This window comes from Camelus dromedarius, chromosome 14 (assembly GCF_036321535.1).
Source record: "Camelus dromedarius isolate mCamDro1 chromosome 14, mCamDro1.pat, whole genome shotgun sequence".
NCBI lineage: Eukaryota > Metazoa > Chordata > Mammalia > Artiodactyla > Camelidae > Camelus > Camelus dromedarius.
In genome coordinates, this window is record NC_087449.1 from 21,157,968 (window position 1) to 21,171,459 (window position 13,492).

The window sequence follows — 13,492 nt, forward strand, 5'->3', positions numbered from 1 at the left end:
TTGTATATTGTTTGACTGACAAAGTAATGTTTTTAGTCACTCTTTCTTTTGAGGATATGCTTTGTTCAAATAAGAGTAAGAGACCCCGTTGGTAAGCCGGACTGTGTAGTTTTGCCACCATACGTAGGTTTTACATAGGTGGCAGAGCCTATTGGGCAGAGGTAGTGACAATATCTGGGTACATATTCCTTGTCTGAACTAGGAGCAGGAGGCAGAGCAGGAGAAATTGTGGCAGATGGTTACAGTAGTGCAGAGGAGGGTCATAGCCTAGGACCGCTGGCCCCATCAACTTGTCTGGCTCTCCCAAGATAGGGGGAACCATGCAGATCATTTACAACACTGACATTGTCTTCTGCCTTCACAAGTTTCCTAGATGTTTACTCTCTAGGATAAGGATTCAGTTTTTCTCTCAAGAGTTTTTTGGGGAAAGAATTTTCTGAATAGAAGGGTATCATTCATCAACCTTTTTTTCTTTACCATGAATCCAAAGACTAAGTGGTTTGTTTATTTTTAGGCTTTATAGTAAGCAGGGAGGTATCTAGACACATAAGAAAATGTCTCAATCGTGCTTTGGGTTTTATTTCAAATCTCAAGTTTAAGTTGGCAGTTCTTTGCTTAGCACATTTTCTTGGGAATGAGAATGGTTGCATCTAAGGCTCGGGTACTCATTGAAATTACTCCATGCTTCTCACTAGAACTGGGGTGGCAGTTTGGTGCTAACATTACGTTTGTAGACATTGCCAAGTTGTCACAGCCCTTTCTTGCTAGACCTGCACATAGCCTCAGACTTTTCTTTTCAAGCAAGGGGTCCAGATGGGTAGATCAGTTGACTGGTTAGACAAAATCTGACTGCATCCCTGCACTAGATTTTCTTTTCTTTTCTTTTCTTTTTTAAATTGAAGTATAATTGACATACAATATTGTATTAGTTTCAGATATACCTTCACTAGATTTTACTATGTTATTGATTATGTAGTGTTACTGCCTAATCTTACTCAGTCTCTCTCTTAATTCTTTAACCTAAACAACTACACATTTTTTTCAGTAAGCTTTTTTTTTGTTTTTCAAATACTTTTATTTAAGTGAAAGTCTCATTTAAACCAAATGCCTAGTTTTAGGAAGTGGTGGGTCTACATAACCCATCTGCCCATTAATTATGCCACATTCTTTTCATGTCTGTGGTGTGTATTGACTTGCGGTATTACACCAACCCCTGTAGGACCAGTGACTCCGTTAAAACAGACGGAAGACCTAAGAAAGCATCTTTGTATGTTCAGTCTGTAGTCACAGTCCCACCCAGCCAGGGTTGAAGATTGAGGCCTGTGGCAGGGAACGTGTTTAGCTGTGCGTCACACAGAATGACCAAGCGGGTCATTTTCTTCACAATGGTTCTTTATCAGTGTTATCTCTATGCAGAAGTTTTGTTTCGTTTTAAATGTTTTTTGTTTTCCCGAATAACAAAGTACATTCTCACTGTGCCTTCTTTATTTCCTATCTTGGGGAGAAGAAAAATTTGCTCGGAAATCTATCACTGAAAGATAATAGTGGTAGACGTTTAAGTGAATAACCTCTCTGTATGTAAATTATGCATACATTTAAAATGTTTGCATTTTATTCTCACAGTTGATTCTCACAAGAGGCAGATGGAGGAGTTTTCTATATTTGTAATATAGGTAGAGGCCTAGAAAGGTTAAATGATGGCCTCACAGAAAATTAATGGCAGAGTTAGAACTATCGCTTTTTGGCTCAGTAACCATGGGGAGCCATCTAGGAGAAAAAATTCAGAACATACTGTCTTGTTTTCCCCAGTAGTACAGACAGAAAGATGATAGGTTATGCAGCTGAACAGGCGTTTACTCTCTGAATAATTTTGGGAAAGTTACTTAATATTTCAGAGCCTGGAGCATAAAAACAGTAGGTTAATAAGCAGTAGCTTTTATTGTGTTTTCAGTGCTGTCTTTCTGGTGGGGAGAGTGGACGCCCTTGTACTGGAGGACTGTGTGGGTCATATATATCCTACAGCTATGCCTTCAGATGGCTGCTGCTTGTTCTGTTGCAGCCAGAGGTCCATTCCTGGGGCAGAGCAGGGGGGTGCAACAGGCTGCCTCCTCCATAGACAGGCTTTCTCCAGAAGCAGGCTGAATATTTAGGGAAAGAAAAAAGTCCTTGAGAACTGTTTTTCTGTTTTTAGATTTTATATAGATGGAATCATGTCCGTGAGATTTATTTTACTAATCTACAGATACAGTTATTATGTTCCAGAGGGAACATAGTACACTATATATTTGAAGTATTTTTCTGAATAAAACTTGATGCTCAGCGTAGAGAATGTTTGGCTTGGAGCACAGAGACTCAAGTTTACCGTGGATTAGCTGTTACCTAAAGTAAGTCACTCATTGTTTTCTGGGTATAGTAAGACATGGCCTTTCTACCTCACAGGGTTGTCTTAGGAATCAAATGACAGGCTATATCCCAAAGCACTTTGTAAACTACAGCGCAGTCCACAAATATAAGGCAATATGTTTTTATTGCCGCTGTGTGTGTCTTCATCATCAGCAGACCTGACTGAACCATCTTCAGCTTAGTGTTTAGCCAAGCACATGACTGGGACGCAGTAGGTATCAAGCTGTACAGTGAAGGCACTGAAGGATTGTTGAGAGAGAAAGGATGAGAAGAGAAAAGAAAGATATAAAAAAGACCCAAATGGAACTTTAAGCGATGAAAAATATAATCAGCATTGAAAACTAAAGCAGAAAGTATTAAACATCAGATTAGTCACTATGCAAGAAAAGTCCAGTGAATTAAAGAAATAGCAGTAGAAACTATTCAAGATGAAGTGCAGAGAAAAAGAATAGAAAACAAATGAACAAATATATTCGTGACACGTGGGATAATACCAAGAGGTCTAACGTGTGTGTAACTGTAATTCTGCAGAAGGGGTGGGGCGGGGGTGCAGGAATAATTTTGAGGAATTAATGGCTGAGTTTTTCCTAAATTTGATGAAAACTCTAAACCCACACATTCAATAAACCTTAAATGGAATGAACAAAGGAAACTGGACCATAAAGAGGGGCATTTCTTAATGCCGAAAGGGTTTATATAGCAAGTGGGTGTAACAGTCCTGAACGTGTTGCTGAGAGAGCTTCAAAATAAATGAAGCGAGAACTGATAGAAAGAGTAAACAGACCAACCCACAATGATAGCTGGAGATGTTAACATTCCCCTTTCAGTCATTGATAGAGTAACTAAACAGAAAGTCATTAAGGGTGAAGACTTGAGCAACCCTATCCACCAGCCCGACCTTGCTGACCTTTCTAGGACACCACATCTATATACAGAAAAATGAGCCTTGACCCTTACCTCAGGAAATACATAAAAATTAGCTTGAAAAGTATTTTGAGTTGCATTGTGTCATTTCCTCCCTCAAATTCATGTTGAAGTCCTACCCCCAGCACCTCAGAATGTGACCTTATTTGGAAATAGGGTCATTGCAGATGTAATTCATTAAGATGGATTGGGGGGGACCTCTAATCCAGTAGCACTGGTGCTGTTACAAGAAGGGAAATTTGGACACGGACAGTCACACAGGGAGAATGCCGTGAGAACATGAAGGCAGACATCAGTGTGAGGCCTCCACAAACTGAGGCACACCAAAGATTGCCAGCAGAGCACCAGTGCTAGGGGGAGGCACGGAGTAGAGCCTGTCTCACAGCCCTCAGAAGTTACCAGCCCTGCTGGCACCTTGATCTTGGACTGCTAGCTTGCAGAACCGGGAGACAATACATTTCTGTTGTTGAAGTCCCTCAGTTTGTGATACTTCATTACAGCAGCCCTGGCTGAACAAGAGGACCATAGACCTAAGAGTAAAGCTAAAACTATACAATTAGAAGAAAACACAGAGGAATATCTTTGTGACTTTGGGTTAGATCTGGGGTTTGTAGAAAAGGCATAAAAAGCAAGAATTATAAAACACAAATTTGATGGTAGGCCTCATCAAAATTAAAACTTCTTGTTTTTCAAAAGATGCCATTAAGAAAATGCAAGCCAAAGATGAGATCTGAAAATAATTTGCATAATATGATTAAGGACTTATATCCAGAATATTAAAACAAACTTCTTACGACGCAGTAGGAAGAAGACAAATAACCTGAATAAAATTTGGAAAATATCTGAACAGATACTTCACCAAAGAAGCAGTACCGATGGCAAAAAAAGCACATTGAAAGATGCTCAACCTCATTAGTCATTAGGAAAATGCAAGTTAAAATTACAATGAGATACCATTTTCTTAATCACAGGGATGGTCTCAAACAGTTCCAAGTGTTAATTAAGAATGTAGAGCAGTAGAACACAAAATGTTATAGCTACTTTGGAAAACGGTTTGGCAGTTTCTTACAAAGTTAAAGATACATTCACTGAAAGAACCAAGCCATCTGAATTATGCCAAGTGAAAGAAGCCAGACATTAAAAAGTACGTACTATACAATCCCATTTATATAAAATTGATTGAACAGCAAAACTCTAGTAAACAGCGTTAGATCAGAGGTTCCCAGAGTCTGTAAATGGGGGAAGGGATTGACTGTACAGGGGCAGGAGGGAACTTTCTAGGGTGGTAAATATTTCTCTCTTATTCCAGCTTTACTGAGATACAGTTGACATCTAATATTGTGTAAGTTTCAGTTGTACAATGGTTGATATGCTTATATATTGTGAAACGATTACCACGGTAGCATTAGTTAACAGTTCCATCACCACGTATAACTGCCATTTCTTTTTTGTGGTGAGAACACTTAAGATGTACTCTCTTAGTGACTTGAAAGTATGTAATATGGTACTGTTAATTATAACATCAGGCTTATACATTAGACCGCCAGAACTTACACATCTTACAAGTTGTAAAACCAACATCTCACTATTTCCCCCATTCCCCAGCCCCTAAGAACCACCATTCTACTTTCTCTTTCTATAAATTTGGGGTTTTTTTACCTTTAATGAAAAAGAATATGAAAATGAATATATATATATGTATATGCATGACTGGGACATTGTGCTGTACACCAGAAATTGATACTTTGTAACTGATAAAACTTCAGTAAAAAAAAGATTTGGCTTTTTTAGATTTTACACATAAGTGAGATCAGACAGCTTTTATCTTTCTCTGATTTATCTTACTTCACATTAATGCCCTCAGGGTCCATCTGTGTTGTTGCAAATGACAGGATTTCCTTCTTTCTCATGGCTGAATAATGTTCTATTGTGTGTGTGTGTGTGTGTGTGTGTTTCTATTGCGGCTGCACTGGTTCACATTCCCACCAACAATACGCAAAGCTTGTGGTTTCTGCACACCCTCGCCGGCACTTGACATCTGGTCTTGATGACAGCCATTCTGACAGGTGTGGGGTGCTATCTCATTGTGGTTTGGATTTGCATTTTTCTGATGATTAGTGATGTTGAGCACCTTTTCATGTACCTGTTGTCCATTTATACCTCTTTTTTTTTTTTTTTTAAGAAAATGTCTACTTAGTTCCTCTGCTCATTGTTAAGTTGGGTTGTTTGGCTTTTTGTTTGTTTTTTTCTGTTGAGTTTTATGAGTTCCGTATATATGTTGGATATTGACCCCTCATCACATTCATGGTTTGGAAATATTTTTTCTCATTCTGTAGGTTGCCTTCTCATGTTGTATTGTTTCTTTTGCTGTGCAGAAACTTTTTAGTTTGATGGAGTCCCTCTTACTTGTCTTTGCTTTTGTTGTTTGTGCTTTTGGTGTCATACCCCAAAAATTGTTGTCAAGACCACTGTCAAGGAGTTTTTCCCTGTTTTCTTTCAGGTTTTAAGGTTTTAGGCTGAAACTTCTTTATCGTAATTATAATGATGGTTATATGACTGTATACATTTGTCAAGACTCACTGAATTGCATGCTTAAAATTGGTGAATTTTATTTTTTATATGTTATGCCTCAATAGAGAACCATAAATAGACTGAATGTCTACCATCTGTCACATGCTGTGTTCAGAATGTGGTTCAGTTAATACGGTGTGGGTCCTCCCCCCGGGAGCTCAGTGTGTAGGCACGGTGTAGAAAGACTTGCAGTTCAGAGAGATACGAGGCCTAGAGAGAAGTACTGCTGAGGCACAGAGGAAGGAGTTCTTGATCAGGGGAAGCCCCACAGACCAGCTGCTGGAGTTTTAGTTTGATGGGTGAGCAGGAGTCAGACGAATGTTGAGGGGAGGGACATTCCAGGCAACCGCATGTGAGTGTGAAACTGCATGTTACATGTTTTATAAACCACAAGGAGCCTGGTACTGCTGGAGTCCCGGAGCTCTGGTTTTTATGTTGAGGTGGCAAGAGTCGACGCTGGACAGGTTGGCAGAGATATAAAAAGTGAAACGTTCTCAGATTTGCTTATCAAACTCATATTGCAAGGGACATTTTGTACTTGAGGTGGAAACGCCCCCTCCAGTGTGAGAGATGAGATAATCAGTGTATCCTGTCATTTCTTTTCATTCCTTTGCTTTTGGCTTAAAAACAAATAAAACAACAGAAACGTTTCTTTTACAATCGACTGTTTCATAGTAGTAATTTTCCCTGGACAGACCTCAGCTGAATTTGAGGAACTAAGGCTGTACTTGAGTTTTCACATGTTGGAGGGAGGAAATCTGTCTTAGGGTTTGAGAAAGCCTCTCATGCCAGCCATCTGGGGGAACTGCTGAGATTAGCTGGATGTGGCTTGTGCCTTCAAGCAAATATCAGTTTCTTTGCACCAGCAGGGAGAAGTACCAAATCTCCCTCACAGTACATTTTGGAAAAGAAACAACCTTATGAAACTGCTTGTGATTCAGCTGCATATGTATGAAATTCTTGAATATCACTCTCTGTCCTTGGGGTGATGCAGGGAAGTGTATGTATGAGTCTGTGTGTTGGGAGCAAGCATGTAGGATTTCGATTAATATATGGAACAGCTTTGAGAGCCTGCTCTAAAATCGGGTGCTTCCTCTTGTGTTACAGGCAATGGATTTTGATGGCTGGGCTGACACCCTCTTTCTTCTACAGTTCACCCTCTCCTGTGTGATGGGGTAAGCCTTTGCTGCCTTATCAGCAGATGGTTTTCCTAGAGAAATTTGTTATCTAGCAGCTTTTTGCCTCGTTCCTCAGCACCCTATTCTATCTCTTGAGTGTATCAGCTTAGAATAAACCTCCAGATTCATGTGGTTTCTCTGCCCTTGGGAATGTGCTCTCAGGGCCACTGAACAGGTCTCTAAGTCATGCTTAGAAAGATGGAGGAAAAAAACTAATGTTTACCCAGTAAGCTAGTGTATGATAAGCACCATTATAGTTCAACATACACTAGATAATTTTCTTTCTCCATTGACCATTTAACAGTTACTATTGTCCCCTTACCTATGAGAAAGCAGGCTCGGAACTCAAGTAAGTTGAGTGTAAGTTTGCAGAATTAACAGGCAGCCGTGGCAGCCTTTGAATTTAGGGCTGCTTCTCCCTCCAGGTAGTAGAAGGCAAGAGGGTGTCTGCAGACGTGTCTCTGTTCTGCACCCCCATGTTAACGTCGTGCCTTTTCCCTCAGCCAGTCAGTTCAGGTGGTATTTGTGACTGCATCTGGCACAGGTTAGGCACACAGGGAGTGGACGCTCCAAATAAAGTTGACGTGATACCTTAGCACGGAGTCAGGCCCAGAAGCCTCGTAAATCTAGCTGCTGCCACTTAGTTGTTAGGTGAAACGGTATCCCCTCTTGAAGCAGTTCTCGTTTGCTTTTCTTGGGTCCTGAAGAATCTCTCTTGCCTTCACCCTGGGCCGGAGTCATACTGTCCCCATGCGACGTGGACACCTGGGCCAGGGTCTGTGAGCCCTGAGCTTTCTATCTGGGTTAGCTGTGATCTGAGTCAGGACTGTGATCTAAAAAGAGTGCTCATGGTTATGGAGGGTGGTTTCAAGGCTTTGGTGCAGTAGCTGGGAAGGACACCTGGTCATTAAATGGACATGTGTTTCATTTTAATGAAATTAAAGAAAAAAAATCTGAAGCCACACTATGAGATATTTTATTGTTTTATTTTGTTTCTTAACATTGCAAAGAGATTGTTCTTTCATGAGTAACTACTGTGCTCCAGGTTCTCTGCCGGAAAAACTATAAATACTATTCTTTCAAAGTGGACATAGCGTTAGATTTGGGCAGTGAGGCAAGGAAACCCCTCAGTCAGTCAGTGACTAGTAGACTGTGTTGGCGTGGCCACCGCTGATTGTTTCTCTTGGCTAGAGGTTGCTATGAAGTAAGCAGTTGGATCTTACTTATAAGATACCTCTTTCTTCTTCTTTCCAGATTTATCTTGATGTACGCTACAGTGCTCTGCACTCAGTATAATTCTGCTCTTACAACTACAATAGTTGGCTGTATTAAGGTGAGTTAAAAAAAAGTACTGTTATCTTTTGGGTACCTGCTTTACTTCAGAATCATTCCTCTAAAATAAGTCTGGCTATAGCCTTAAGCCCCATAATTCTTATTTCCTCACGTATTTTCTTGAGAGTTTGACAAATTGTGGTGGTGGTTTCTGAAATAGTCTGAGAACTCAGGGAGAGCATAATGCCTCCTTTCAGGTCCCTTAGCTCTGAGGAGTACGGAGAAAGGAGCATGTGCCACCTCAGAGAGAAGGAGGAGAAGCAGGCCTGTTTCTGACAGCAAGCGACTGGCTCGGTAGTGATAGGTGTGTCCCTTTAACCCCCGGTGAGAACTGTTCTCTTCTCTGCCTCACTGAGTTCTGGCTGGTTTGTAGGAAAAAGATGCCTGCCAGAAGCTAATCAAGAGAGTTTTCCTATGCGTGAGCCAAGCCTTAAATGGCCCACTTGTAAAAGCTGTGTCTGACATTTCCAGTGATGTCATTTCCTCCTAATCCGTTCTATTTGAGTGAGGCTTATTTGTCTTCAGCCTGGAGAGCCAGTTGACTTGAATACTGAGCTGCAGTTGGTGGCTTGAAGCCTGAGGCCTCTTTCATCTGACTTTGTGATTCTAGTGCTTTAAGATCCGAGAGGCCACAACATCCCTGAATTCCAAAAGAATTAGCAAGGTAGACTTGTTTTCTAAAGAAGCAAGCTAGAGAGAGGTAGGTCCTTGATCATTTGGAGGAGAGACTGCAGTTGCCCTTGGGACTTCCTTTCTGATGCCCCGTTTGTCAATAGTGAAGGAAGAGGTTGCAGAAGTAAAGCTTTGACTGTTCTGCTGTGTTTTCCTTTGGACTCCCAATGGAGCTGTGTCTACCTAACTGATGTCTTTGCTGGTTTGGAGTCTCTCGGGCCACAGCGGAGCTCCTTTCATTAGCTTCCCAGTTACACCCTCTTAGCTCAGTCTGTTACCCAGTGGGCTTTAAGCTTCCTTCTGCATGAGGATCCTCACCCCATGAACCCTTTGGTCAGCATTCCTTGTTTCTCCTTGTAAGTGTGGTGGGAAAATTACTTAGGGTACCAAGTTAGATATGGAAAATTCCTAGGCCCATCTCCGATGTATTGAATCAGGCTCTCTAAAGTAGAGCGTGAAATCATCATTTTTAAGCAGGGTTTCCAGCTGATTCTCAGGTATGCCAGTTTGAGGACTGCAGTCTTAGTTTTGAGATACCAGCAGAGATTCCTCTGTGCTTCCTGGTAAGTTCCACTCTCGTGGCATGAGTGTCTGCTGACAGCAAACCTTGTTTAGGATGCCCTAATATGTACTTACAGTTTTTCTGACTTCTGACTGATGCTGGGCAACAAGGATGGGGGTCTCTGTTCTTTCCCTTTCTGAAGCTCCCTGGCCAGTTTATGCAGCCTAATCTCTCTTTTCCCTGGATCTCTGTGTTCCAAGAGAGGGCCTGTTGCACATTTTCCCAAGTTGCCTGCCAGCCTCTTTTACTGTAACATGGTATTTAGTTTTATTTTTTCCCCTCAAATAATAAGAAAATATGCTCTAAAGTAACTTTCTGTCTCCATCCTTAGACCTAGAAGAGACACTGACATAATTTTGAATGCTCTCTCAAAGGGCACTCCACTATAAAAACAATTTTGCAGTTTATTTTTGGCCTTTTAGAAACACCGTGGCACTCCCTGCTTCATGGGCCTAAGAGAACCCAGGTCCTGAAAGTACTCGTGACATTTACCGTCTCTGCCGTTGTAACAGCAGAGACAGTCAGTGACTTAAGAATGTGCAAGAAGGGAGGTTAGGGAAGAGCCGAATAATAGTTTCAACTTTGGGAAGTTGTATTTCACGTTTGTGGTCTGAGGATGATTAAAAGGGAGCCAGATAAGCAGCAGCTGTTCACACCTGGGAGCCGAGGGGAGCCAGGAGGGGCACGCCGCTTTGAGGTGACCTGCCGTGTGTTTTTTTAAGGCATGAAGGAAAAGTCCTCTAGAAGGAGTCTTGGTAAACTCGCCACCATCCCCTTGTCCCTTTTCCAAAAAGAGGAAAAGATGCTTGCGTGTAAGCAGGTTTTCCCCCTTCCCCCTCCACCCACAAGTCAGCTGTTACCACCACAGGAGGAAAAAGCTTTCTCTTCTGAGATTGCTAAACGTGCCTTGGTGTTTTCTACCCCTCGTAACAGCAGTGTTTCTCTTTTTAGATTTCTAACGGCAGCCCTCATTCCACAGGGCGGGGAAGGTTTGAGGATCTTTTTAGTATTCTTCAGTATCGGTGAAAGCGAACGCTTCTGGAGAGAGAGATTGGGAAGACACTAATGTCATTGTTTCTTTATGAGTTCATGCTCACACTACACTCATTTTAGGATCATTGTGCTTTTGTTATTGTCTGTTTATTTGCTTTTGTATTTTAAGGATAGATATTTGGGTCGTTGTGTGGATGGGTTGTATGAATGTTAACAGTATATTGCCACTTTTTCTTTTTAGAATATATTAATAACTTACATTGGGATGGTCTTTGGTGGAGATTATATTTTCACGTGGACAAACTTCATTGGCTTAAATATCAGGTAAGTAAAAATATTTAAATGCAGCCACTTTGACGAGTGGATTTGGATTGTCAAATAGTGTCACAGTAAGCTTGGGCTGTTTAACGGCAGATTTGTTCATTCACTTGTAAACAAACATTTATGGAGTGCCTGCGCATATTGTCTTTTGATAGTGCTTTTAAGAAAAGGGGAGAAAATGGTTCCATATTTTATACAATTTGGGGGTATCTTTTCTGGAAGTTGAACTCCTTTTACTTGGCCTTCAAAGAACAGTCCTTTATGTCTTATGCTTACACAGCACTGCAGTGTTCCCAAGAACCGTCCAGGCTAAAGAACACCAGCTCTGTTAGAGTTACTTTACATGTGTCTAACCTTGGACACATCACTGCATTTCTCTAGGCTTTATCTTCAGTGATGAGGGTGACTTGCGTGAAAGCTCTTTTTCAGTTTGAGAATTTTTAATTTCTCGGTTTTAAATACTATTTATATGCTTTAAAATGCTCAATTTGTGTTTGGGGCAGACCTCTGTCCTGAACTCACACTTGTGTATTGAACAGCCCACTTGAACTGAACTTTTATTTCCTCCAAAGTCTGCTCCACCCACAGCCTCCACATCTTTGTTGATGGAAACTCCATCTTTCTAGCCCCTCAGTTCAAAGACCTTGCAGTCCCCCTCGACTCTGCAATCTTGCACCCAGTGTGTTAGCGCTGTCTAGTGTGGTAGCACGTTCTGTTGGTGCTACCTTCATGATATATCCTGAAAATGATCACTTTTCACCGTCTGTGTTGCTCCTGCCACGTCTCATCTGCCTAGATTACTGCCTAGTCTTCTGTACTCGTATCCCTGGTTTGACGCATCCCCCCTACCCCACTCCTAGTCAGTTCTCAACAGAGCAGACAGTGTATTCCTTGTAAAAGGTAAGTCAGAACATGGCACTCTTTTTACTCCCCTCTCCCCATGGCTCTGCATGTCCCAGAGTCCTGAAAAGGCTTCACAAGATCTGCCCCTGTCTTGTCCTTCAGTTTCAGCCCATGCTTCTCTGCTCCTCACTCCCCTTCGTCCACACAGACCTCCTTGCGGTTCCTTTAGAATACAGGGCATGCCCTGTCTTCAGGGTGTTGGGACAGGATGTTTCCTCTGCCTAGAACACTGCACTGCTAACTCCTATATGCTTACAAGTTTTTGCTCATGTATCACCTTCTCAAGGAAGGCTGCCCCAACCACCTGGTTTAAAATTGCAACCTATTCTTCCTCTTCTGATACTCCCACATCATCTTACTCTGTTCTTCTACTTATATTTATGTTTATTGGCTGTTTTCTATCTCCCCTGCTAGAATGTAAGTTCCATGAGGTCAAGGATCTCTGCCTATATATATTATTCATTCAAGTTTCCCACGCTCCTAGATTGAGTCCTAGTTGTTGTTTAATAAATATTTGCTTGATGAATTTTATATGGATTGGTGAAAAAGCACTTTGGAAACTATAAAGCTCTTTACTAGAATATGGTGGTATCTTTTTAACTGTCAGCAAATTATATAACTTCTCTGAGCCTTTTTTTCTTCAGATGTAAATAAATGATAATGCCTATTCTGCTTTTCTTATGAACTAATATGAGAATTTAATACTGATACTATTAATAGGTTAATAATTCATTATTTCCCCTTCTCTGATTTTCATTTGCCAGTATTGTTATTTGTCTTTGAGAGGAAAAGTCCTTTGTTATTTGTGGGGATAGGAGTTGGTGGGAGGGTGGGTGGTTGGGTGGGGTGTAAGTCTCCCGAGGACCCCATATGGTGGGAGGAGGACGAGGAGCTGAGCCTTGGATCTTGTTCAGAACTGCAGTTCTGAAGTTTGCCATCTGTGTGATTTTGAGTGAGTTGTGTATCTTTTCTGAGCAGCAGTTTCCTTATGTGCTTGGGGTAAAGATACCTATCTGTTAGAGTTGCTGAGTTGAAATCACCCGGTGAATGTAAAGTACCTGATTCATTGCTTGATACCTGTGCTTGTAAATAATCAGTTTCTTTCATTAGTATCTGTGAGGAAGGGCCAGGGTAAGAGGAGCAACATGGTGAACCAGTTCTGTCTTTGGATGTGGCCTAATGAGTTTGATTCATTTCTAAAAATCTGGATTAAATGAATCATTATAACATGATACAGACCTGACGCAGAGATGCCTTAATTGTCTTTTTGTCCCCTTCATATAAGAACATCATAATCAAAATGAAGTAAAAGCTGCTGTTTGCGCTTTCAGACATACGCAGTTCAAATCTCTTATAAGGTCACATGGTATCTTGTAAGAAATGTTAGGTATCTTTTATTTCACATTGTAGTCTATTTAAAAATAAGACTTCTAAGTGTCTGAGTATATTGGAATATTATAACGTATATCAAACATATATTAAGTCCCACATCTTGAAAGCTCTTCCAGTGGAGTTTCTTTGTGTGTTACGTAGTGCATTATAGTTCTGTTTAAACAGTACCATATTGTTAGCAAGGTTAGTTGATAATGATGTCATTGGTACTTTGTCCCTATGTAATATTTTAAATCAGTTC

The 13,492-nt window shown here is 41.0% G+C and overlaps 1 protein-coding gene across 1 annotated transcript in view; it reads left to right on the forward strand.

The window, feature by feature from the left end:
* SLC35D1 (solute carrier family 35 member D1) overlaps positions 1 to 13,492 on the forward strand; it is a 46,900-nt gene that overhangs the window by 17,961 nt on the left and 15,447 nt on the right. The window contains exons 9-11 of the mRNA XM_031465340.2: positions 7,006 to 7,073; positions 8,331 to 8,409; positions 10,877 to 10,959. Coding sequence (XP_031321200.2) covers positions 7,006 to 7,073; positions 8,331 to 8,409; positions 10,877 to 10,959 — 230 coding nt within the window. The remainder of the gene's footprint in view (positions 1 to 7,005; positions 7,074 to 8,330; positions 8,410 to 10,876; positions 10,960 to 13,492) is intronic.